The 26,273-nt window shown below is 43.7% G+C and overlaps 1 protein-coding gene across 2 annotated transcripts in view; it reads right to left on the bottom strand.

Moving 5' to 3' along the window:
• Positions 1–2,519: 2,519 nt before the first annotated feature.
• Astn1 (astrotactin 1) overlaps positions 2,520–26,273 on the bottom strand; it is a 346,089-nt gene continuing 322,335 nt past the window's right edge. For both annotated transcript variants that reach the window (XM_005363931.3, XM_005363932.3), the window contains exons 21-23: positions 21,352–21,452; positions 10,282–10,465; positions 2,520–5,973 (exon numbers count right to left, since the gene is read on the bottom strand). In XM_005363931.3, the coding sequence (XP_005363988.1) occupies positions 5,736–5,973; positions 10,282–10,465; positions 21,352–21,452 (523 nt within the window). In that variant the 3' untranslated portion in view covers positions 2,520–5,735. The remainder of the gene's footprint in view (positions 5,974–10,281; positions 10,466–21,351; positions 21,453–26,273) is intronic.

Here is a 26,273-nt window from a genome sequence, read left to right as displayed (position 1 = left end):
TAGATGTCCTTCAATGGAAGAATGGATGAAGAAAGTGTGGAATATATACACATTAGAGTACTACTCAGCGGTAAAAAAACAATGACTTCTCAAATTTTGCATGCAAATGGATGGAAATAGAAAATACTATCCTGAGTGAGGTAACCCAGACCCAAAAAGATGGATTCCAGGTCTTAATCTCTGCTATCCTGAAGGCTTTTATCCCCTGAGGTCTCTTCTAAGTATTGACAGGACTCTGCATGCATGGGAAGGAAATAGAGCCAAAAGACCCACAAAGATATACACAGAGCTAGAATAATATTTCTTTAGCTTTGTAGTACCCCGTGTGGAAAAAAACACCTAAAATGAAACGAAACTGTATTCGCAGACTGTGAAAATAGGCTATGACCTCAAAATTAAATTTTTATTTTTTCTTTTAAACCTTGAAATTTTGTATACACACATACAAACACACACACACACACACACACACACACACACACACACACACACACCATGAATTTTGGTCATTTCACTCTCCATTCCTCTCTCATTACCCTATATCAACAATCTTCTTCTTACCAACAAGAGCCCCCTCCTAACTTCACATCTTCATTTAGTGTGTGATCCAGGGGGTTTAATAAGAGTTGCTTGCATCCACGTAGTCATTTGGAAGGTTATATACTAGATCATGGGAAACTTATCAGTACGACATCCCTGAAGAAAACAACTCCTCAGCAATTCATATTTAATGAAATATGAAGGTAATGTGTAGAAGCAGTATAATATTTGAATCAGAGTCGTGTAGATATTGGTAGAGATGGTTATACTTCCATGTAACTGCTTTCTTTCTCTTTCTTATGTATTAATTTGTGATGAACATTGAAGTATATTCAGTTAAAGGTTTAGCATAGGACCTGGCACAGGAAGTGAGAAATGACACATCCATTTCCAAGTGCAAAAGTCCATACAAACAAAATAACTTAAAGTGCCCTTTTCATTCAGTACTATTTCTCACTCCTTGCAGGAGGTTCTTTTCTCATTTTCTGGCCGTAAAATAATGTCTCCTCTCTCACAGTGCTACCATGTATATTTTGAGGTTTGCTCTCCTGGAAGCCCTGGGGTACAGTGTCCATCTTTCTTTTGGTAGTCCTTTCATGGATCACAGACTCTGTCCATCAATGAGAAGAACATCCTACTTACCTGGTCATGCCTGCATTGGTTTCCTCTCCTTTTTGAAATCAATTTACACCCAGGACAGTCTTAGTTGTATGCTGGTCACTGAGCAGATCAAATAGACATGTTAGTATTCATTTGACTCCAAATCCACAGGACACAACCATCTTATATAATTGGGATGAGCCAAAAATTCTAAGCAGGCTGGACAAGGGGATTCTTACTTTCACAGAGGCTGGGGGTCCTATGCAAGAGGTAGGGGGACTAGTCTTAAAGGTACCAGGCTATTTCATTTGTGAATTGTCAACAAAATTGTCCTAGTGGGTACCGTGGGCCCAAGAGCTAGCATATAGCCTTCTCATCATGGAGTAGATGGGAAGTCCACCTACTTCTTGGCAGTCTTTCATTTATTAAAAAAATATTTATTTATTTTTATGATATGTGTAAGAAGTCTTTGCCTGAATATATTTATATGTATGTCTGGGGCCCGCAGCAGCCAGAGAGGGTGTCAGATCCCCTGGGAACTGTAGTTATGGATGGTTAAGAGCTGCTCTATGGGTGCTGGAAGCTGAGCCCAGGTCCTCTGTGAGAAGAGAAAGTGCCTTTAGCTGCTGAGCCATTGTTCCAGCTCCAAGTCTTGGATTTCTTATGTGATTGCAGACAGCTTTGAGAGCAGGAGCTCCAGAGAAGGCCAAAATCCCAAAGCCTTTTTTGACTCTGATGCAGAAGTCACAAACTGTCACTTCCATTATAACCTGTTGACCAAAACAGTCATAAATCTGCCCAGACTGGAGGGCAGAGGCAGAAGAACATTTACATGGAAGGAGTGTGGAAGAGCATGTGACCAAAATAGAACCCTACTCCAGTCTGTGTCTTCTTTTAATCATGCCTGCCTAGGCAGGGCCTAGGACTTTGATCATTGCTTTTCAGAGAATATATTAAGCCCAGACTCTTAACCTCTGATTATTGACAAGTTGAAGTGAATCATGTGCTTTGGTGGCACACAAGAAACATGTAAAGTCATACTATAGAGTAGAAAAAAGAGATTAGGTATTTGAGGTTACCCACCAGAAGGGGTCTCATAACATCCAGCAAATCTCAAATGACTTTGATAAACACAAGGAGGGATTTGGGGTGGCCTTTTGCAACATTTTTCTTCCCTTCTCATTTTAGGCTGTGTGTCAGCCTACCTTCCCCTTGTAAGGACAGGTTCAATGTGGAAGACCATGCTCTGGCAGAGGAGGTTTGTGACTCTCTGTGTCTGAAAGATGGCAAATATTCTGCAAAGACATTCTACTTCTGCTTCCCTGGAGGAGGGGACAGAGGATCAAAATCACTACCACGTAAACATAGGCATATCATTGTCTGTGGAAACCATTTTATTTTCTAGTTAAGACAATGGCTTCAAAGCCTAGGTATTTGGAATATGAATTATAACACTTAGAACTTTAATTCACTGGTAGGCCACCATGATTGCTCAGTTGATGGGACGACATGAGGCAATATCCACACACTCAACACCTGCTGACAGCTTTGTTTATTATTTACTCGATTACTTCGTTTCTCATAATCGTACAGTAATTCTCTTAAACAACACTGTTATAGTTGAAGTTGGTCACATTGTACCATCTCTTCCTTCTACAGTAGTGCAGTGTTTTTCACACTTAAGTTTTTAATAGAACATTTGAATATCAAGGAGTGCAGTTAATTAAAAATAATGAATGGATCAAACTTCAAGAGAAACAATTGCACACTCAGTTAAGGTTCTGATGCTATACAGTGGTTTGTGTGCATTCAAGAAGAAACAATAGAGGTCCCAGTTTGACAAGGAACTGGAGGCATTTAGGTGGATGGAAGTGGCTCCCTTAAGATCTGTTTGGCAGCTTGGAAATGAGGTTTAATACTGGCTTGATTGCATTAGCTTTTCTAGAGAGTTCCTCCAGGCAAGAACTGAGAATGGCTGGCAGTGTGTAATCCTTATCTTTCTGAAGGCAAAAGTCCTCCAGCCACATCTATAACCATCTCAAGACTACCCCTAACCCATTCATGTTGAACTTTTAAACTCAAAATTACATTGCACCAGTCATAGGAGTTGCATACGTAGTGTTTGGGAGTGAGGGTGTGTATACCTGATCATACATTTGAAGAGAGGAGAACACAAGAGCAGATTGAAAGAATAGGCAGTCAAGGGTAAGCGAAGGAGGAGAAAGAGAGAGATGATAACAGATTCATGTAGGAGGTGGAAGGGCTTTGGAGAGAAGAGCATAAGGATAAAAGAGAGGAGGAAGGTGTGCCTGGAGGAAAACAAAATGGGGGAGGCAACAGAGTAATAATCTTTTTTGTTGTTTTTGTTTTGTTTTGTTTTGTTTTTTGAGACAGGGTTTCTCTGTAGCTTTGGACCCTGTCCTGGAACTAGCTCTTGTAGACCAGGCTGGTCTTGAACTCAACATAGATCTGTCTGCCTCTGCCTCCCAAGTGCTGGGATTAAAGGCGTGCGCCACCACCGCCTGGTCAGAGTAATAATCTTAACCCCACTCCTTGTCTTCCCTCCTGAGTCTATAAGCTCCTATCTCCAACAGGGCTGGATGGTATCGGCAGCCTCATTATCCTTCTGTTCAAAATCAAGACACCATTTTCATCATAGAGTTAAAGAGAAGAATGGAAAGAAAAAAACAGCAGTAAGGAGATGTACACACCCTACCATACGGGTCCACAGCATCCTCTTATCTGGCAATGGTGAACAGATTGCCCTTGGCTGCCCTTTTATTAAAGCTCATACACTGGCCGTGGGAGAGACAGTCAAGTTTTCATCTGTACTTTGTTCTAAAAGTTAGGGAATCTGTGAGGCAAAATGAACAAGATAAATCCTCCCCACTCACAGGGGGAAGCCAGGGTGCTGCCGTGCTGAGAACACCAAATGCACCCCGACTCCAAAGGTTATGGGTGTACTTTGGCAATCTCCCTTTCTGTTGCGTGAGGGGCACATCTGTACGTGGTTCCTTAGGAAGGTAAAGCTCTGGGTGGGTTCCCTGTGGAGCTTAGTGCTTGGTTGGGCAGCTGTGTGCTTTAGGCAACACAGAGTGGTTAAAGTACTGTGCTCTGGAGACACTGAGCTCATCCCGTAGCTCAGGGAATCTAGTGTATGAGGGACCTGGGGAACCTTGCGTCACCTTCCTGCCTGCATTGCTCATCACACAAAGGTAGAAAAGAATAGATCTTTCCTTAGGAGGTTCAGAATTCAGTAAAATGTTTAGAGTAGTGCCCATCACAGAGCAGCTAATCAATATTGTCTGTCACTATCCCTAATTGGACAGCACGAATAAGGCTCGGTGACCGCACTGTAGAGTCTTCCAGACCCATGTCATGTGTTTCCGTAGGGAGACTTCCAGGGAAGGCAAGCTGGCTGAATTACATTGGGTCATTGCTAGTTGACCTGGACCCACAAAGCTAGTCTTCCTGATAGCTGAGTCACCATCCCACTTCCGGGCAGTGAGTGCAAACGGGACCTCAGTCCCTACTGAGCATGATCGCCAGATGCTCTGGTCAGAAGCCAGCTGATTGACATCGGAGAAAGGACTGTCAAAAATTACAATATGATTCAGAAAATTTAGTAAGAGGAGTGTGGAGAGAAGCGCTTTTCAGATTGATAAGAGCTTTAGTTCACTGAAACACTGACGGGAAAGAATCTCATTCCCGGATGAAACCAAACATCAGTCAAGCCCAGGACCAAACAGAATCAAGGCTCTTAGGTCTCTGTTTGTAGTTTCAGAGAGTATAAATATTTTTAAACAAACTCCACTTATCTCCTGCAAAGGGGTCTGCCGAGTAGTCTTGCAGGTAGGCCTCTCTGGACCTAGATTTGGCAGGCGGTATCGCACTGCCTCTCAAAGATCATGTTGTTTAGAAGAAAGGATGGAAATCTACCAGCAATTCTGGTCCTGGCTCAACATGGAGAAGGGAAGACCTAAAACTCAGTAAGGCTGGACCCCTAGCAGAACCTGGGTTCACCTGTGAGGTCTGGAGATAGCAACAAGGGAGCCTGGGCGAAAACCCATGAGAAACAGGCATGGGCCACCTCGTTATCTTCTTCAGTGCATGATTGGGCTCCCAGCATTCCAAGGCTTCCTAAGAAATGCCAGAGCAGAGGCACCAGGCAGGTGAAGATTTATGCTTTCACTTCCGTTCCCAGCTGCCACTGGGAACTCTAATAGAAGCACCCCCACCTTTGACCTTTCATGGGCAGCACGGTGGAGCACTTAAGCATCCCGGTGAATTTCTTGAAGAAAAACAAGTGACTGAAACAAATAAATGCGAAAATGAGTTTCAAGGTAATCTTCTAAGGAAACAAAATGGTGCTGCATGAAGCTACTGTCAGTCAGGATGAGTGACCATGCAGATGGAGGTTATCACACTGGACAAGTCCTGCAGGGAGCAAGGGTTACTCTCTTCCTGGTTTAGAAGGTACCTGTGGAGCTTTGGATGTCCCATTTTAAAAAATGTCTAAAAATCCACAAACCCACCCAGATGTCCCCCTCTTCTCTCCTGCTTTATTTTGGCAGCCACTCCCAGGCCCCGCGGCGTTAGATGTCCTTGCTGTCCCCATAGTCATTGTAGGGGACGCTCAAGGTCTGTTCCTCACAGGTTTTCCTGAGGTCCCGGCTGAGCTCGGACCAGTCCAGTCCATAGGGCTTGATCTCACTGTACCGGCAGCCCAGGTACTTGAGTGCAGCGCGCCGCAGGGTTATCTTGGGCTCCTGAAGCAGTCCATTGCACCAGCTGCTCAGGTCTCCAAGCTGAGAAAGGATGAGGCCTGCTTTCCTACAGGCCAAAGAGAAAGGACGCTTTGGTCAGGAAACAAAAAGACATGCCAAAAAGAGAAAGCCAGAAAAGAAAAATTACTGCCAGGGCGAGACTCTTAACAGGGTAGAGCTGACCGTTCTGCTCCATCCTATCCCGTTCTTTTCCTCTTAGCACAACAGATCCTTCATGCTTGTCTGTCCAGTGAATGAATGAATGAATGAATGAATGAGTGCAAGGCATGGCCAGGTGAAGCGATGTAGGCACATGTAAGAAATGGAAGTAACAAATGCAGCCAGGAAAGAAATAAATAAAGCTGAGAAAATGAATAACTAATATTTTAGTGGGGATATATAACTTTTTAAATCATGGAGTCTGTAGTCTTGAAAGAAATCAAATCAGTGTCGTATAAAACCAGTAATTTATCATCACTAAATGACAAGTAATGTACTTGCCTGAGAATTTCTCCTTTCAAGGCTAAATTTGAATTGATTAAAAAAAAACAGTCAATATAGTGGAATGAAAGGGGTATCTGATGTAACCAATTATGTCTGTGCTGAGGGAATTATGGTACAATACGCCTGAGGACAATGGGGCTCTGGCTCACACTGACCCAGGAGTGTATTTGGGACAGAGCAGACACCCAGGTGCACACACCACCTAATTAACCTTCAGGGGAGCTCACGCTCCGCTTCTTAATCTCCTTCATAAAGCCACAAGGCCACTGCTGTTGCTACCAAACACCACTGAGTAAACAAGGAAGGGAGTGGGTGAGAGGGCACCTGAGCCATCGAGGATCCCGGGAGCAGAAGGAGAGGAGAGCAAGGTTGCCCAGAATTGCACACATTTGACAATACTGCTGTCTCTGCATGTGGGAACCTCTGACACACAGCCTGGTGACATGGCTAACACAGCCTGGTTAAATGGCTAACACAGCCTGGTGACATGACTAGAACCACCTGGTTAAATGGCTAACACAGCCTGGTGACATGGCTAGCACAGCCTGGTTAAATGGCTAGCACAGCCTGGTGGCATGGCTAGAACCACCTGGTGACATGGCTAGAACCACCTGGTGACATGGCTAGAACCACCTGGTGAAACAGCTAGCACTGGGATGACTGCTGTGTCCGTTTTCCTGGTGTCCGAGATGAAGAATACCTGGAAGCCGGTTCTAGGGCCATGTTGGTTTTCTTTCTAAGTACCTAGGACAAGGGATTCTCTCACTTGGTTGTGCTTCGTTTCTACTTTTCAAAGATCTAAGTGGCCTGGAAGCCATGAAGATGATTCTCCTACTGGAACAAGCTCATGAAAGGCTCAAAATGCAGAGTAGAAAGCTTGCAGAACCAAATCCCTCACAGTATTAACTCACTGCTAAGCTGAAAAGCTTTTCTTGTGAAGAATGATCTCTTTTCTGCTTTAACCAACAACTCCTTACACAAATGGGAATTTTTCTGTATCTCTTCTATAGTAAACATTTCAAAGCATAACTACACCCATTTAATTCCTCCTCATCTGGGCAGCGAGTGTGTTGTCAGGGGTGGGGGACAGTGATATCACTGGATTCCTAAGATGACAGGAAGAAGGATGGTTAAGCTGGTGTTGGAGTAAAGATGTCAAACTTCAAGCAGCAAAGTCAAGGGACGAAGAGCAGCGTAACCTCACTAAAAAGAAGTTGTATTTTCTCCAATGATGGTAGGTTGGAGGAACTCAAATGAACGCTCTGTCATCTGACTAATGAGTCTCTCTGGATGATCTGAATTGTCCCTATCAGCTCACTAGTTTGGTCAGGCAGGGTTCAGGGTTTTGGTGGCCCTTTCCTCTTAAACCTTCTTTTGTGTGCTATCATTAGCTAGCCTTCTGAGGAGTTGAAAGAAGTGGGGGTGGGGTATGAAGAAGGAATGAGGACAACATCTCATCATCTTCCGGAAACAGAAGGAGCACAACCCAGTAGCCTTTCAAAAGAGTGAATTGAATTAGTCTATGGAGTCTTTGTTGCTGTTTTCATTGCTCACTGATTGTTCTTTAAATAATAATTACTTTGGGTCTGCTCTTGAGCATCTCAGAGGCAGCAGCCTTCTTTGTTAGCAATGGTGCAACACTGTTGTCCTCAGTCAGTGTTTGCAACCTCAGCTCAGTCTGGAAGCCTCAGGTTTTAATAACCCTACCAGAACAGTGGGAACCCTTTCTGTTTGCTAACAGGAAGTGTGTTCCCACAGACCCATCTTTATTCATTCTCACAATTAACCCTGGAGTGAGTTGATGTCCCTGAAGGCTGTGAACTTTTCCTTTCCTGTGGCTCTCTCTGAGACTCATGACATTAACAACTAAGACTTTGTTTCCATGGACTAATGGAATAATACAATGTTTTCTACTATGTATTTGTGAAAGACCAGTATTGCCCATGCGAGCCCTTGGGAGGAGAGTGTGAAGAGGGTGCACAGTCAACAGTCGGTGTTGCTTCACAGTGGCATCCCCATATCCTCCCCTGCTCGCTTTCTGCATTAACCAATCTTCCTTCTGAATCTTGAGTCACAAAAGAGAAATTTTAAAGACTCAAATGCCCTTAGAAGTAACAATAATATTTGCAATGCTAGTGCCATTCAAATTGTGGCATTTCTGCTCCCTAACAAAGAACCATGTGTGTATAATGGATAAATTTCAGATTAAAGAAAGGAAGAGAGGAAAAGAGGGGCATTGGGAGAAGAAGGAAAAGAAAAAAGGAGAGTGGAAGAGGCGGAGGTAGCTAGAGGAGAGTATGACATGTGTGAGCAATAATTTGGCCAAAGGTAGTTATAGGGTCTAGAGTACAAAGGACATTCCTTAGTACTTATCTACATTCTAAGTCAGAATTTATTTCTTAAAAAATACAAGGCAGACAGGTTAACTGCCCCCTGCATATTTCCCTTAGACCCACAACAGTGGCTTTGTTTATTCAAAGTCTATCGTTCCTTGTAAATTACAGGTAAACTTACAGAGTGTAGCTAGATCCTGCCTGACTTTATACAAACAATTGTTTTATTCCAGGAAGAATAACCTGAATAGTCTACTTCCTCCAAAAATAATAAAGTAAAGCTTGGGAAGATGGCTCAGTCAACAAAGTGCTTGCCATGCAGATGTTAGTACAGTTCTCAGAAACCAGGACCCTGGGGTGGGATGCTATTATAACCCCACATCCACAGACTTAGAGACAGGAGGCAGTACTCAAAGCGGACCCTGACCTCCAACCACACCTGCACACACCAGCACACCAGCATACCTGCACACATGTACACACTTACGTGTACACACACACACCAGCACACCAGTGTACCTGCACATATGTATGTACTTACATGTACACACACACATACACCAGCACACTAGTGTACCTGCATGCATGAACGTACTTACGTGCACACACACACACACACACACACACACACACACACACACACACAGAGGGAGGGGGGATGTCCTGAACAATGGTCTCTGGGAAACTTTCTAACTACTGAGGTGAGTGTCTTCAGACGTTAGAAGCTGGGTTGGGATGACTTCTGGGCAACACTGCTTTGCCTGTTGACTAACGTATGAGAACTGTTTAAGAGCTAGGGGTAGGGTGGGCAGGGATACTACAGCATCAGTTTCCCTCACTTTGCCTCCTCTTCCTGACTCTCTCCCACCCTCCTTTTCTTGCCCCGCCATGTCTCTCTCTATCTCCTTCTGTCCTCCACCTTCCGCCACACCCTGTCCTCCCCTTTCTTTTGCTTTCACTTTATTTTCCCCATTCTCACAGCCCTTGTCCTATCTTCATTTTTCACAAGCTCTTGAGTGATTTATGGGACTAAATTTTATGCAACCCACCTCTTTATTATGTCTAAGAATTACAGAATTTCCAGGAAAATCTGCTATCTCAATGTATGGTCAGAATAGACAGTCTAAGACAAGAGTGCTATATCTCTACACTTCTCATTCCTGCTTTCCAGGAATTCTACCTGAGCTTCATGACCTAAAAACAGTGTATATTGTGCATTAGGAAGGGACAGGATTGGGTCAGAAGTAAATGGGAAAATACGATGTCACCTTAATGGAGGCCTCATCTTCTCTAACACCCATGGGATCAAGAACAGGAACAAAGGCTCAGAATGTGAATTCATGACTCAACCTGCTTCAAAAGAGCTGATTCCAAACCACTCTGCATGCCCTGGGCTGTGTAAAACATGTCACCTAGTTCTCCGAGCATCTGAGATCCCTGAGAAAGTCCCTACAACTTCCAGGAAACTGTACAACAGCATACGAGACACACAAGACTCCATAGAGTGTTGAAAAGAGAATGCAGAGTTCACTGAGTACCTGGGACCTAATTCATCCTCACACCGCCAGGTGAATTCCCCAAAACTCTCGTAGTGCTGGTTATAGTGGTAGAGGACTCGATGCAAAGTGGGGGAACCCAGATCCAGAAGGGTGTTGTAGGCAGTCTGTTGCTCCTTGCCACTGGTGTAGCCATTGAAGAGATTGTAGATCTTGTCTGCTATTTCTGAGGAGGGAAGAAAAGGCAAGTCCAGTTGTGCTTTGGGAAATGCATCATTAGGAGATTTCAACTCTGTGCAGAGATTATATAGAGTGCACCAAAACAAAATAGATGGTGCTGTCTGTTAACATGTGTTACATATGATATACTCAAGGCATAACCATTGTTCCTGGAATCGTGATGAACACTACAAGATTAAAACAGGAACAAGAAGAAGGACTGAATCAAGAGACAGGGTAGACACAGATGTATACGGCTGCTGAGGTGAAATAGTGTGCTATTTTCAACAAAGTATTTTCTAAGTGGAGTACTACATAAACCAGTGAGAGTTGTTCATTATCAGGGTCAATATTACTAGGTGCACACAATCATGTGTGTTATGTGACTAGCAACACAATAGATTTGTTTACATCAGCACCACAAGCCTGTGAAAATAAATTTTGCTCTTACATCATGACTGCTACATCATTACTGTGCATAGAAAATTTGTGGCTTCATTAGGCTCATGGGACCACTGTGGTATATGTGGTCCATTACTTATCAAAATATCATTACATAGTATTCAGCCATTAATTATATATGTATAATCATATGCAATATATGTGCATGTATTTACATGTGCCAGAAAATAAATACATGCATATTTATTTATGCATTCATGGTGTTATTTTAAAACACTGACCCTAAAGTATGAGATTGATTTGTGTAATTTACTCTACCTCTGTACCACTGGGTTTCAGTTCTCTTTTTAATAAATTAAATGCCTTTGACTAATACACCTCTAAGGTCAATTTCAGCTGCTATACTTTTTGTCTTACCAAGGTTTACTAAAAAATAATAATAACCTAAGGCAAAAGATAATATATTCATGCTTGATTGGAAAGTGCAATCCCAGAGAAATAAGTCTGGGGATGAAGGCCAACGAGGCAAGAAATGAGAGACAATATAAAGGATTATGTCAGGAAGCTGGCAATGCCTTCCTGGGAACCCAAATGTTATATTTTGCAGGAGAGGATGTTTGAAGTTCCCGAACCACTTCTGAACCATACAGTGGAAGGAAGAAAGACTTAATGTTCAGTTCCCATTAAAGATTGGTCCGAGTGTGCTTCCATATAAGACTGGTTGGAATTTACTCCTATGAGACACTGACATGAAAACTTATACGTGTAGGTAGCATTTACCTGGGTACCAAGTGGTTCTTTAAAAAGCACTGGGGAAACTCAGGCCACAAGAGGCAGGCTTTGGCTCAGAGATAAAATGAGGCACCATCAGATAACATTTCTGAGTCAAGAGAAGAATTCATTCAGAGAGGCATTGACTTTGAAATACTAAACGTTTGCTGGAACCAGATAGGCCCAACATAAAGGTAACATGAGAATCTGTATACATCCAGAAACTCAAGCTAGAACACTATACAATCCCAAATGAGTAAGCATTCAGTTTAATTTATACCTGTGGTGTATCTGCCTCCAAGGTTTCCATGGCTAAGACTGAGTTCAGTGACATGCTCAAGCAGCTACAGCTTTGCATAGCCTTAACATTTTTTTTTTATTTTATAATCCGAGGAGTTTTATCATTACATGTTTTCTCAATATGGCCATCAGAAAAGAGATGCTTTTTTCATGTTCTTCTTAACATCTGAGAGCTACCATCCTCTGAACAGGTGAGCGATGCTTTTTCTTGGGTGTGTTAACTCTGGAGTTGAGGAAACTGAGTTCTTTTTTTTTTCTTTGTTTTTTTTGGATTTTTTTCGAGACAGGGTTTCTCTGTGGCTTTGGAGCCTGTCCTAGAACTAGCTCTTGTAGACCAGGCTGGCCTTGAACTCACAAAGATCCGCCTGCCTCTGCCTCCCAAATGCTGGGATTAAAGGCGTGCACCACCACCACCCGGCAGAAACTGAGTTCTTGAGTGAGAAAATCAGAATTATGCCTACTTGACCCCATTAGCCAATCACAGCATGGGACTCCTTGTGCTCACACCAGGTAAATTTCAGAATCTTGGTAAATGTCAAATCCACCAGAAGGTGTTGTGGGTAGAATGATTAAAATCAGTGCTGGCCTCCACATCACACTGAGGACGGGAGCTAGACTTTATTTTCTTGATATCCTTAGAAGCTGTACAGTGCCAGATAAAAGAGCTGATCAGAAATTGATAGTTATAAGAATAGAGCTCCTAAGTTTGAGCGTAGCTTGAATCTACTTGAGAGCAGGGTTTCTAAATGATCATTCTCCAGGCCGGTTTGCACTAACCCTAGAAACAAAACCTACAGGAAGCACACAGCAGTACTGCCCATTCTTCTCCTTCAGAAATTCAATTAGATTCTCAGGTTGTTAAAATTCTCAGGCAGCTGTAATGAGATTTTTAGATAAAGAAGAGAGCAATTTAGAAACTGAAGTCCCATGATATCTCATTATTATTAAAGGTTTATTCTTTTACTAGGCTAAGAACTTCACATCCCCACACCCCTCACTGCAGATTTATGCATCTCAACAAATGAGATGGACAAGGTTAAAGGTTACCAACCGGAGGTCACATTGCTATGGTGGGCAGCAATGAGGCTTTTGGATTGTCCCCTTGCCATTGCTACTTTGCATCTCTGCTTAGTCATCAGTGGCATTTAAACAGTGTAAGGTGTAAGAGGCAGTATCTTGGGGAAATATCTCTAATAGAGCACATGTGGGCAGAAAGTCCTTGTAGTGTGGCAGGGAGTTGGGGCTTTTCTGGAGGTAGGAGAGAAGGAAACAGTGGGCCAGTTCTGATGACTGGCTTGTATTGTTTGGAAGGCAGGGCATGTTTTGCTAAGCCGAGAATGGTTAGGGAAAGAAAACCATTGGTGCTCAGACTCCAGCTTAGATAGGGTGATTTGGAATTCCTCTTTGACTGATGCACTGATACCAAATGATGTTTCTTGCATTGGGAGATAATGTGTCAGATTCTAGGTTCTACTGTTACAGGTTACTGTTGAGACATGGCCATGGCAGTGGTGGTGGTTCCTGGGGCACGCTTCGCTCTAGTAACATAAGAGTCATGTTTAGTTGAACAAGCCAACATCTGCATCCTGTGGGCAAAACCAAGTTCCACTACAAATCTGCTAAAACCAAGATAATCTAACTGAAGAGGATTAAAAGCCTATATCAGTAAACAGGATCTTATACTCAGAAAAACCTGTGCTTAAACTCCAGAGCATGACCACATCTGTCTTTTCCATCTCCCCTGAGAGAACTGAGACATTTTTTTCCTTTAACAATTCTTTCTTTTTATTAATTAATGTTTGAGACATTTTTTACTTCATTAGTTTTTATAGATTGTAAGAGTTCAACCATCCAAAGAATGCAGGTAGTTTAAATTATTATTTTACTTCGCTTTGAGCTTCACAGAAGTCTTCAGCTCTCCATGACAGATTCAAGTCCCTCTTCTCTTTAATGTGCAGGAGTTAGGAGTTAGGGACAGTGAAGAGCAGGTGAAAAGATGGCTGGGAAGTTGGAAACATCGCATCATCGCAAAAAAGGGAGGCTGGCTTGCTAGAAGGGATATGAGATCTTTTGAACAGTGGGATAAAATAACGACTGGGCTAAAGTCATTAGACTCAAAGGCATAACTAACAGCAGCCATCAGACTTTTGAATAGACTCGAGTTTCTGTGTATTGGCCTTGGATATATTACTTAACCCCTTGGGTCTTAGTTTTCCTGTTTTTCCAATAACTGATAGTAATATATACTTCCCAAGATTATCATGAGAATAAAAGTTTTCCTGAATGCAAAACTTTGATTCAGTGCAATATCTGCCCACAGTATCTTTATTTAAATATAAAAAATAATAAAATATTTAAATATAAAATATTTATATTCATTCATTGATTTTATAAAATTGTTAATATATGCTTAACAAGTCCTGAAATGTTAATCAAATGTGCTTGGGAGCCACATAACTGAGAGAATCTGGGAAAAGTCCTCACTTTGTGTTTGTAGTGTTGTGGTGGGAGATAGTCGAGTGAGCAACAAAGCATCCTAAATAAAGAAAATGTAGTGTGTTAGAAGGCGAGGAAAGAAAACATGAATGGGAAGCATGGGAGTATTGAGAACTTTGTCAGTTTAAGTGGGGTGTCTGCACCAGATCTCAAAGACACGATGGGCACTGGGATTAGATACTGAAGAGAAGTGGGCGTGATGTGTAATATCTTTTGAAGAACATACAGAGACTGGAAGTCCCAGCATCAAGGCTCCCAGATTACAACAGGCACCAAATAAGCAGGTGCATACAGAAGTAGGTGAATGAAGGGGAAAGGAAGGAAGAAATAGTATTTTTGTTTTTACTGCCAATTTCTCAATAGATCATGTTTTTGTGATGCCAAGACAAAGAAAGAAGTCAGGAAACACAGCAGCCCAGGAGACTGGGGAAAACAGTATGAGTAAATGAGATAGTAACTTCAGAGGCGCAAGTGAGTTTTCTCATCCCCCAGTAAGAGCAGCTCTTTTTACCTGAATTAGGAGCAGTGGGAAATATCTGTAGCTTTCATTGATGGTTTTCCAGCTTCATAGAAATGGTCCCCAGACAAGAGATCCTAATTCATCACTTAGCATTTCTCAGGAGCCACCTGCAACCCCAGCCCACACTGAAGTAATGAATGGTGCAGTTCCAAGCAATCCCAGCTGGCCTGGTGTCTTTGTCCTTCTTAGCATTACACATATTGCAAGGTCCTGTTTTCTCTCCCTGGCTCTGTATATGCTCCCCGATCAAGCTTTCCTGTGCTTCCACTATTACCGGTGATCCACACATAAGAAGCATCATTTCCATTGTCATAGCTGCTGTTTCTCACTGGAGTGTCTGGTTTGGAGCCCAATCAGAAAATACCTATTTCTGACAAGCTCCAGGGTAATTCTGATGCTGTTGATCTAGGTACCACATTTTAAAGACTAATGCTGTACACGAACCCATATTCTCTAATCTTTCCTTACTTTTCTCTGGGGCAGAAGTTATCACAAAGCAACAACTCTTCTCTTTGCCCCCAACGAGGGTACATACTCTTCCTTCCTTCCTTCCTTCCTTCCTTCCTTCCTTCCTTCCTTCCTTCCTTCCTTCCTTCCTTCCTTCCTTATTTTTGTGTTTTCTGAGGCCTTCTCCAGGACATGCATACCCTTCTCCTATGTCCTTGAAGAGAATGGTCCTTTAGTTCCTAAGAATCAACTGAAGCAACTCCCTCTCCCTCACACACGTGTTAAGCAGCCTTCATTTCCAAAACTCTCCTAGTTTAAATTTCCTCCCACTCATTCCCTGACCACTAGCTTACATCCACTGAAGAGCCATGCTTCTGGTTCATCTCTATGCTGCTTCCATGAAGGGTGGCTTTGCCTCTTGTAAAAGAGGCCCCCTTAAGACATTCAGCTACGACGATCAGGGAAATGCAAATCAAGACAACTTTAAGATACCATCTCACACCTGTCAGAATGGCTAAAATAAAAAACACCAATGATAGCCTTTGCTGGAGAGGTTGTGGAGGAAAGGGTTCCCTCATCCATTGCTGGTGGGAATGCAAACTTGTGCAACCACTCTGGAAAGCAGTGTGGCGGTTCCTCAGGAAATTTGAGATCAACCTAACCCTGGACCCAGCAATACCACTCTTGGGAATATACCCAAGAGAGGCCCTATCATACAACAAAAGGATATGCTCAACTATGTTCATAGCAGCATTGTTTGTAATAGCCAGAACCTGGAAACAACCTAGATGCTCTTCAATGGAAGAATGGATGAAGAAAGTATGGAATATATACATATTAGAGTACTACTCAGCAGTAAAAAACAAGAACTTCTTGAAGTTTGCGTACAAATGGATGGAAATAGAAAACACTATCCTGAGTGAGGTAAGCCAGACCCAAAAAGAGGAACATGGGATGTACTCACTCATATTTGGTTTCTAGCCATAATTAAAGGACAGTGAGCTTATAATTCGCAATCCTAGAGAAGCTAAATAAGAAGGTGAATCCAAAGACAAACATATAGGCATCCTCCTGAATATTAACCTTCATCAGGCGATGAAAGGAGACAGAGACCCAAATTGGAGCACCGGACAGAAATCTCAAGGTCCAAATCAGGAGCAGAAGGAGGGGGAGCACGAGCAAGGAACTCAGGACCGTGAGGGGTACACCCACATTCTGAGACAATGGGGATGTTCTTTTGGGAATTCACCAAGGCCAGCTGGCCTGAGTCTGAAAAAGCATGGGATAAAACCAGACTTGCTGAACATAGCAGACAATGAGGACTACTGAGAACTCAAGAACAATGGCAATGGGTTTTTGATCCTACTGCACGTGCTGGCTTTGGGGGGCCTGGGCGGTTTGGATGCTCAACTTACTAAACCTGGATGGAGGTGGGCGGTCCTTGGACTTCCCACAGGTCAGGGAACCCTGATGGCTCTTCAAGCTGATGAGGGAGAGGGACTTAATCGGGGGAGGGGAGGGAAATGGGAGGCGGTGGCGGGGAGGAGGCAGAAATCCTCAATAAATAAATAAATTTAAAAAAAAAGACATTCAGCTACGAATCATTGTCCCTGAGAACTGTTCCGCCCTTAAAATCACATACTGTGAACAGAACACAACCTCACCCTGCAGTTTCTGTGTTTTGTAGTGGTACTCAGCCTATTCTTTGATGGAAAAACAAACAACAAACACCGGAGTGTTTTTGGCTTCTCCATTCACTCCAGGCATCCTCTCAACCCTTTTCCTTCTCTACCTGATATCCAAACCAATTCACATTAGTTTTCTTTTTCTCCCAGTCTCTCTTCTATCATATTTTTGCAAACCTGCACTTTTGGAATTTTCCAGGCCAAATCACAACCTTTCAACCAAATAAGACTATTAACATGACTGTTCCTTCTGCCATGTTCCACGTATAAACTATTGAGAAATAAATCCTTTTGGTTCTTCCATTAGCATATTGAGGATCCAATCATCTTTTAGCAATTGTCCAATAGTGACCCTGTTATAAACAGCAGCCCATTGCCTATCAACTGCTATGCCCATCTATTTCCACTTTATAATGTGCTGGGTCTGTTCTCATCACAGCAGTAAGAATGACCTCTAAAACATCAAGACTAATGATGTCACTCTTCTGTGCCAAGTCCTCTGGGGCATCCCATCACAATGCCAGATCCGGTCCCTTCTGATTAGTGACTAGACATTACTAAATCTTCCCAGAGCCCCAGGAACCCCTATCCATGAGTCTCCTCCTCCATTCCCCACCCCCGACAAGAATCATAAGCCTTTACTTTCTCTTCTTCAAACATCCTCGAGGCCTACCCTGCTACTTTCGGAAATGTTTCTTTTAAAGAAACACATTTTGTGTAACTTCCTTATTCACTTACTTTCCCCAATTCTGGCCTCTGCCTGTTCTCTACCATGTCCCATTTTTATCTCCATGATAGGTATCATCATTTGAAATGTGTATTTTACCATTTTGTTGCTGTTGTTGGTGGTCCCCACTGATGTATCTATAGAGGTATAGTGTTTTTGCTCCTGATGCCTACAGCAGACTCAAGCAAGGACTAAATATTTGTTGAAGGAGCTCATAAATCCATGAAATTGACTATAAAATTCTTGAAAATTGATTCTGAGTCCAATACTAGCAACTGATAAATGTCTTTTTGGTGACTAATTCCAGGAGATAAACACACCTGTAGGAGAATCAAATAAAGGAATGGGTGCATTTGTGTATCAACCAGAGAGGAGGGCAGCTGCTGGGGGAATGAAGGACAAGAGCCAGCCTTCCCTTGGTGAGATTCCATGGTGAACTTGCAGGATATCATGACACAACCTTCACACCAGACAAGGTTTATCTCCTGATGAGGAAATGCTTGCTTCAGCTCCAGGAGGCTGGTTCCAGTAAGCGGGCAGTAGAACATACTTACATAGTAGCTGGAGTGTTATGACATGGTAAAACTCTTCTTAAAACATATCTAGCTAGCTTTGGATAAACACCAACATGAGGGATAGTGTCTGGGAGCTGATGTCATGCTCTGGGTCAAATTCATGTCTGTCCTTCTCTTTAAGCACAGACCCAAATGAGTTATATTTATGATCACCATATGCGATTGCAGAGACAAAGCATATGGGGTTTTCTTTGGAAGGGCTATATTAATTTGCAAGGATGCCCTCAATTAGTCTAACTCATTAATCTCCAGTCCTTGCTCTGAGCAGGACTCCTTCCTGGCTGAAGGGTAACAGGACCTGGGACTGCGATTTTATTCCATCTGCACTAAATTGTCTTATTACACCTCCAGTTCTTTTGTCAGAAAGCAAAAGTGGATAGAGAACCCATTCAGATATCTTCTACTAGAACTGACAGGTGGAAGCCCTCCAGAGAAGGAGCTAGCTACTGTCTACCACGTGTCCCGTAGAGGTCGTCATGCTAATCGTCATTTCTCCTGGTCATCTCCTCCTTGCTGCTTTCTCCTCAGCCAGCAGCTCCACAGTAGCTTTTGTCTCTCCCTAGACACTAGTGAACACCAGACAGTAAAGCGCTTTCTTTGACATGGCCTGGAGGTGCTATGGATCCCCCAGACAGGCTCTCATCTTGAGATGTGTGATCCAGACTCCGTCTTTACCTTCATGGAGTTTTAGAGACCTTCAAGGCTCAGATCTTGTAAGCTAGCTCCTCTCCCATTAGGGAGAAGTCCACCTGCCATATGTGTGGGTTTCTCTTCTTCCACTGTGTCGCACTGGGCACAGCCTTAAAAGGGAGAATTCTGCTCTCTTTTTTTTTTTACAGTAGCCCCTTTCTCCACCAGTCTCTGTTTGTCATAATAACATTATAAAAATAAATGGGAATTGGGATCAAAATGTGGGTTCTGTTAGACTCTGTTACCTCAGGCATCTTATTTACTTAGAATTTCAATTTCATCATATGTAAAACAAGGACAGTGTTGTGTTCATTGCTTCAAATATAGAATATCGAGTTTCTATCAGAGAACTACCAGGCTTCATGCTTGGTTACCAATAACTTAATCCTAACACATTTCCTTAATGTTTACTATGTACTAAGAGCTATTTTGCTTTTACTCTTTTAAGTTAATGATCGTATTCAATCCTCGCTAGACCCTTCACATTGGGGGGACCATTTTCCCCATTTCACATTTGAGTAAACTGAGGCATGAGATAAAGGAACCTGTGCAAGATCAAATAGGTAGAGGGTGGATCAGGAGTCTGAACATAGGCTGTTGGCTCCAAGGCTGAGTTCTTATGTGAGCTGTCAGTCAACTATACTGTCTCCTAGATATTGGGGACATGCAGTGAAGAAAGGGGGACTTGCCTCAGGCCTTCATGACACTCATTGGCTAGGGAGGTCAAAAGAAACTAAGCATATTCTTATAAAAACAGAAAGAAATATTTTACAAGTCAGAAACAGTACTGTGAGGGCGCATAACAGTGGGGAAGGGGACAATTGATCTGAGGCTCTATGCTGAGTTGAGCTGGCCATTTGGAAAGGGACAGAGCATTTGAAGTAGGTAGATGGTAATAGGGCCTAACACGTACAATGACCCTATAATAGAAGTGAGACCTGTATAAGAGGTATTGAGGAAGGTAGTAGGACCAGAATAAAGAAATTGATAGGGTAGTGGAGAGTTGGCAAGTAGGTGCTAAAGAAGTAGACAGGGTCACCCACTTATGTCCCAAGAGGCCTTTTAAATATTCATGTCATAAGAATAATGGCAGCCCATTAAGGGATTGTTATTAGAACGTATTTTATTACGGTTAGACGTCTTTGAAAATGCTGTGTGCATAACATGGCAATATGATTAACTACAAACAATATTTCCCAAAGTTGTACAGTATTAAAAGGTCAGTGGTTTAAATTAAAGCAGAACTAGGTGGGAAGCCCATTTTGGGGACCCCATGCCTGTTGCAGGGAGCTGTCATTTCACTTTCCGATAAAATCCTTCTGGCTAGCTCTACAAAAGTTAGGCAAAGTGAAGTAGATCTAAATCACTCTTTTCCAAATGATTGTTATCACCAGGCTCTCGCCCTGTGGCATTCTGGGACTATGCCCCTCTTGGTCAAGATGATATATGTATAGCCAAGAACTATATGTAGGATAGTGAGGGGCAGCAGCAGACAATTAACTTAGCCATGGTCTGTCCCTGATTGGAATCCGTGGGACCAAAGTGTTCAGTGTCTCTGCTGATAAAAAGGCTTGTGTTTCACATCTGACTAGTAGACATTAGGGGCCTTACAGTATCACCTTAACTGGTTCTGGAGTCCCAAGAAATGGGAAGCATAACTGAGGAATTCTGCCTTAAGAAGTGTGAAAACTTTAAAGCAGGGAATGATGCCAAGACCAGCCAGGGAGCATCTCGTGTGTGCTGGAAGATGACTGAGAAACAACTTCCTAGTGGCCCAGGACCAAGGCCAGTGAGGGATCTTACACTGAAGAACCGGCACATAATAACTTCAAAGTATGGAGTTTCTCACAGACTTCGGTGCACTGGAGGAGGGGCTGATGGCGCATAATTCCAAGTCTGCAACCCTGTATGCTTTAGTTCAGAGCAAACTTTCAGATCTACAAACCCCACAAAGAGCAAGTGGTCCATCTGTGAGGGCAGAGATGACAGAAACTTTTGCATGGACCTAAGCTCCTACTTGCCTGGGGACTTTGTCAGTGTCTGTTGCTGACTCCTGCCTGATGGACTATATGGGATAACAGAATACAGTGAAACCCTCTGCTGGAGCACGAGGCCCAGCAGTACTGGCAGAGAGTCCACGCTTCTACCTTGAGCTTGGATTCTTCCTTCCTGTCAAACTCCAGGTCACGCCGTGCACTCCTTTGGCTACCGGTTCCTTAGCATGGCAAGGGTAGCTAGCTGGGCAATCATGTGTAGACATTGTTAACTTCAGTCCCTTACCTTGGGCTTTGACATCATCCACCACAGGACATGGCGTCTTCACAATCACATCACTTGGCCTGGAGCGTCGCCCTGTGTTGTCCACTCCCCAGAGGGTGAACCTTGCAGAGAGGTAGGAGGGTAGCATTATTAAAAGGAAATGTTGGGGTTTGGTGTTGAGCAGCTCTGTCTGGAGGCCCAGTTTTGTCTAAATAGGAGGCTGGTACACTTACTGCTCCCATCCAGAACTCTGGTGAGAGAGCAGTGGCACGGAGCCTTTGGCTGGTTCCTGTGGCCTGTGGTTGGAATGTACTGTCTTGAGGGATGTCTGATAGAAAGTAACACAGTGAAGGGCACTTCATTTCCACATGGAACCCCCAGGCAAGCAACATCAGCACCATTGCTGGAAATTCTCTAGTTCCTGATACAGGAACTAGAAACCTGTGCTTTACCAAGCCTTGAGACTTCCAGGTGGCTCGTTCTCCTTTTTTCTTTTCTTTCTTTCCAAATTATTTATTTATTATGCTACCTAATTATTCTTCCAAAAATATAGTGTTCAAAGAGATATGAGCTCAAGCCCACTGTTTCTTCCTCACTCAGAAGCACAGAGGATAGGCAGAGCAAGGGCCTGCATGCCCCAAGATGCCACAAACCTTTCTCTTCCCTTCCCAGCCTCATGCCAATGTCATGAGGCCTCACATAGGTAGGCTTCACCCTAGCAAGATCCCTGGTCTAGTTAGACCTAAAATGTGACAGCCTGCTTAACTCCAAAAGACATGGGTCAGCCCAGAGCTGTTGTGCCTAAAGGACCTTCTCAGCTAGTGAACCAGGGCCAAGCATCCAGCTTTCTTATCAACAGAGAGGGTTCAGAGCACCCCATATGTTTATCTCGTGCCCTGCTCCTAAGCCTTGCTCAATGGTCTTGCTCGGTAGAGCCAGTGCCAACTGCCCTCTCCCACCACATGTGCCTTGAGTCCAAAGTGAGCATCTTGCCACCTTCCTCCTGCCATGGCATCCTGGGGAAAGCCTGGGCTGCAATGACACTCCTTATCCCCACGCTAGTCCTGGCAGCCATGATAAGTCCTCTCATTGGACTCATTGCCTCATTAGCTTCTTGGTCCTGTTTCTAGAATTTTTCTGAGACCCCCAAACCTGTAAATAGTATACCTGAGCTTTTTGGAACCAGATCCATTTCTGAGCTCATTTTTTTTAACCCAGTCTCGTAGCACATTCAACTACGGTTCTGAAGGGTAGACCTAGAGGTAGCATGGGTACCCCCATGCAAACTTACACCTCATGATGTATGCGATTCCCATGCTAAGCCATGTTCTCTGGGACCTCTAATACTATGTTTCGTTAGAAATCCCTGGGATTCAGTAGAGAACCAATCTATATTTTGGGACTCTGAGGCCCTTTTAAGGGAAGTGGGGTCTTTTTTTATTCTTCAGCTTGGTCTCCAAGGTTTGCTCTTTACTGCTGACTCCATCGGTTCTAGCGGCTGCTCTTGGGAGAGCTAGGAGATGCAAAGCCCTGATCTTTGCAGGCTGACACTCCAGGCTGGCCTGGGTGTGGTCTCGGGTTACAAGCATAGCCCTGTTCCCCTAGTGCTCTCTTCCTTCAGCCCTACAACTCCAGGTTAGGCTACTGCCACCTGCCAGTAAGCTGAAGGCTCCAACCTCAACTTTACAGCTGGAGCCACTATTTGCAGCCCATCATAATTTAATCCTGGACCCTTAATTCTTATGTTTCTCTGGACTATATTAGCCTATTCCTTGGGTACCAAACTGACTGCCAGATGGAGCCTGTCTTTCAGGTCCTGGGTGGAATGAGTCACCAACCTCCAGCTAGTCCACACTGCAGGCAGCGCTCCTTCCTGTCTTGTCTTGCTATACGTTTCAGCTACATCGTGTCTGATCTTGAGTTGGGACACAGATGCCCCTGTTGGTGTTCAGTATTAAGTACTTTGAAAGGCCGTCAGTATGAAATGCAAGCTGCTAAGCTCTGATTATTCAGCAGCACATTTTATTTTTTAATACAAGGCAGATTCTAGGAAAGGAAATGCCTCGCACAACCTTCCAAGTACAGACAGAGCTTGACCTTAAGAACTATTCCTCAGCAGGCCCAACCCTTCCCCTAGTACCCCCCCCCCCGCCCAAGCCCCCAGAGAGGGAGAGGGCAGCCAGGGTGTTTGACTACTGAAGGCTGGGGAACACTTGCCCCATTTTCATGTGGAAATGCCGCGTGCTGGCATGTCAGGAAGGCCTTCTCTGTTTGTTGTTGGCCTTTTCATCCCGCTCGCCGTAACACTCTCAAAAGACAGCAAGAGGGTTAGCTGGAATTACTGACAGAGGAGATAAGCCTGGCTCTAGATCCCGAAGGCTCATGTGTAAGTCCGTTTACTGCTTCTTCCAAGGCTTCTGGGCTCCCTCCCCAGCCGCAGGCTGGGACCTCTCAGTGCGTAGTTAGCGACGTGGTGATGACACGGGCAGAGGCATGTGTGCGTGGGAACTGACACAGACTGGCTCAGGCCCCAAGTCGGGGCCTTAAAGGTCTGGGGCCTAATGCTAAGGAAGACTATCAGGGGCTGGCTGCATTGCCTGCTGCTTTTCTGTTTTCCTCCTGCCGCGACGAGGCTTTGTTGATCCTCTGCTTCAGACACGCTTCTCTATCATCTGTCTGCTGTAATGTGCTCAGAAATGCAGTTCTCTCCTCCCGGCTGGCATTGCGGTGAGACGGTAGTGGGAGGGGCAGTACCTACCCTAAAATGAAAATGTTGGATCCTGTACACTTTAAGGGGTCCTTAACTGTGTTTGTGCCACTTGGTCCATTGTCAGAATGCTTCTCACGTGGCATTAAATGAAATATATGATAAAGAAAGCTGAAATTCAGATGTAACCTCATAATCTCCCATGGGGACCAGCTCTTGCATGCAGGATAATTCTCCTAGATCTTGGCAGAATAAACTGGGGTGGCCAGGCAGTAAGACCCAGTGTGTGGAAAAAGACAAACCCTGTTTCAGCTCCTAACCATTATGTAGATCCCTACTGTGTGATTCTGGGGAAGTTATTCAATTTTTCCTGAACCTCAGTTTCTTCAGTTATAGACTAGGAATAAGTCTAGTCACATAGGACCAGCTGTCCATACACAATGGGTACCTTTCTCTTAATTCGTAGTGAAGAAAAACCAAGTGCAGGGAAATTAAGGGTCATATTTAAAGTCGCTTTATGGTTAGGCGCAAAACCAGGTTTGCTGGATGCTTTCTTTGCCCCAGGGATGGAAGTACAATAATTCCTCCTAGCTCATCAACAAAGAGGAAGAGTGTGGCTTCTAGCACACCTCACTTTTCCCCCACACACTGGGCCTTGTGTTCAGGCTGCTCCGGGTTATTCTGTCAGGATCTAGGAACATCGTCTTGCTAAAGCAAGAACTGGCTCCCCCACTGGGGGTTATGAAGTTACAGCTGAGGTTCGGCTAGGTTTTTCCAGCGATCTGCACTGCCACCTACTGGAAACCGGCTGTCCTTTACCCTGTCTCTCCTACTCCTGTAATCAGCATCGACAGGAAGGAGATGATTTACAAAACATAGGAGGGGAACCTTAGATCACCAAGGATGCTGAATGTGGGAGAGGATCTTAGTTCTCGGGTCTTTGACCAGGAAACAAAGCCAAATCAGCTAACTCTAGGAAGGTCCTAGACTTGGTTAGGGTCTTTCTGAAGGATAGTCTTGCCCACCTCTTGTTCCCCTAGAACTTCTGACTTTCTAATTAAACAGGTAGGACGGACTGATAGGTGTTAGCGCATCCTCACTACAAATGGTCATGTGAGTCACATTAGGAGACTTTTGAAAGAAGATTGCTGGCCTTCAGATGTGTGTTCCTTTGTCACAAACCCTTCCTCTGTAGGGCCACAGCTGTCCACTATCAAGAGCGCTTTTATGGATCATGTCATCCTTGTCCAAAGGACAGATCACTGGCATTGGCATTGCCATCTTTGTGTGTGCATCCAGTCCAGATTCTCAGATCCCATTTGTCTTTATGTATTTCCCTTTCATCCTGCACAGCCCCGAGTTACATCTCTTACTTCTACATGAAAGATGCACAGCTAAATATCTATGTTCATCACAATCAATGGCACTCAGACTTCTAGTTCTTTCCATCTTTGTACTCCCTGAGAGTGGAAGTGGGGATGATTTATTCTGGAAACCTTGACTCCATGCCTGTGACCTCATCTGTAAACTGTTAGATGTTTTTCATACTGATGGGGTCAAAACGCTTCCGAACAGTATCACTATGAATTCTGCGTTAGACCCTGGATTTTTCCATCATGACTTAGATTCTATCGCTGAGTCTCCTCTTTTGGCATCTTTTATGTCTTTGCTCACAAATATTTTACAGTTGTTCCCAGAGCTCAGGAAGAGATGGGAAGAGTTCACAGAGAACACAGGGATGTTCCAAGCATGGTGATATAATTCACTCCATTTTCTTTGAAGAAAAATGCTGACCAGCATCTAAACTCTATAAATTATTTCAGAACCACTAGAGATAGCTTTCTTACACATAGTTCTTGGCATTGTCCTCCTTTCTTTAAAAAAATGTTTTTTTTCTCTGACATACATCTTTCACTCTAGTGTTCCAGGCTCATTTCCTTCCACTTCTGTTTCCTCACCACCCGTTTCAGACCCATTGGACACGCGCTGCTCCCCTTCATGCCTCTCTACCTTTGCCTGGGGGTTTCTAACCTAGTGTGCCTTTCCACCTCACAGTACCTACTGGATTCTATAAAATCAAATTTAGAATCTAGACACCAACTCTACTTAGAATAAACCACTTCCTTCTTTCTTTCCAACACGTCCCTGGCCTTCTAAGTAACACGTATTCCATTCTGCCTTGGGTTACATTTATCTGTTTATGTGTGTCGTTTGTAAAGCCTTTGATGACAAGACT

The sequence above is a fragment of the Microtus ochrogaster genome (genome assembly GCF_000317375.1).
Source record: "Microtus ochrogaster isolate Prairie Vole_2 chromosome 6 unlocalized genomic scaffold, MicOch1.0 chr6_random_2, whole genome shotgun sequence".
Taxonomy (NCBI): domain Eukaryota; kingdom Metazoa; phylum Chordata; class Mammalia; order Rodentia; family Cricetidae; genus Microtus; species Microtus ochrogaster.
Note: the sequence above shows the minus strand (reverse complement) of the source record. Positions and strands in the feature narration are given on the sequence as shown.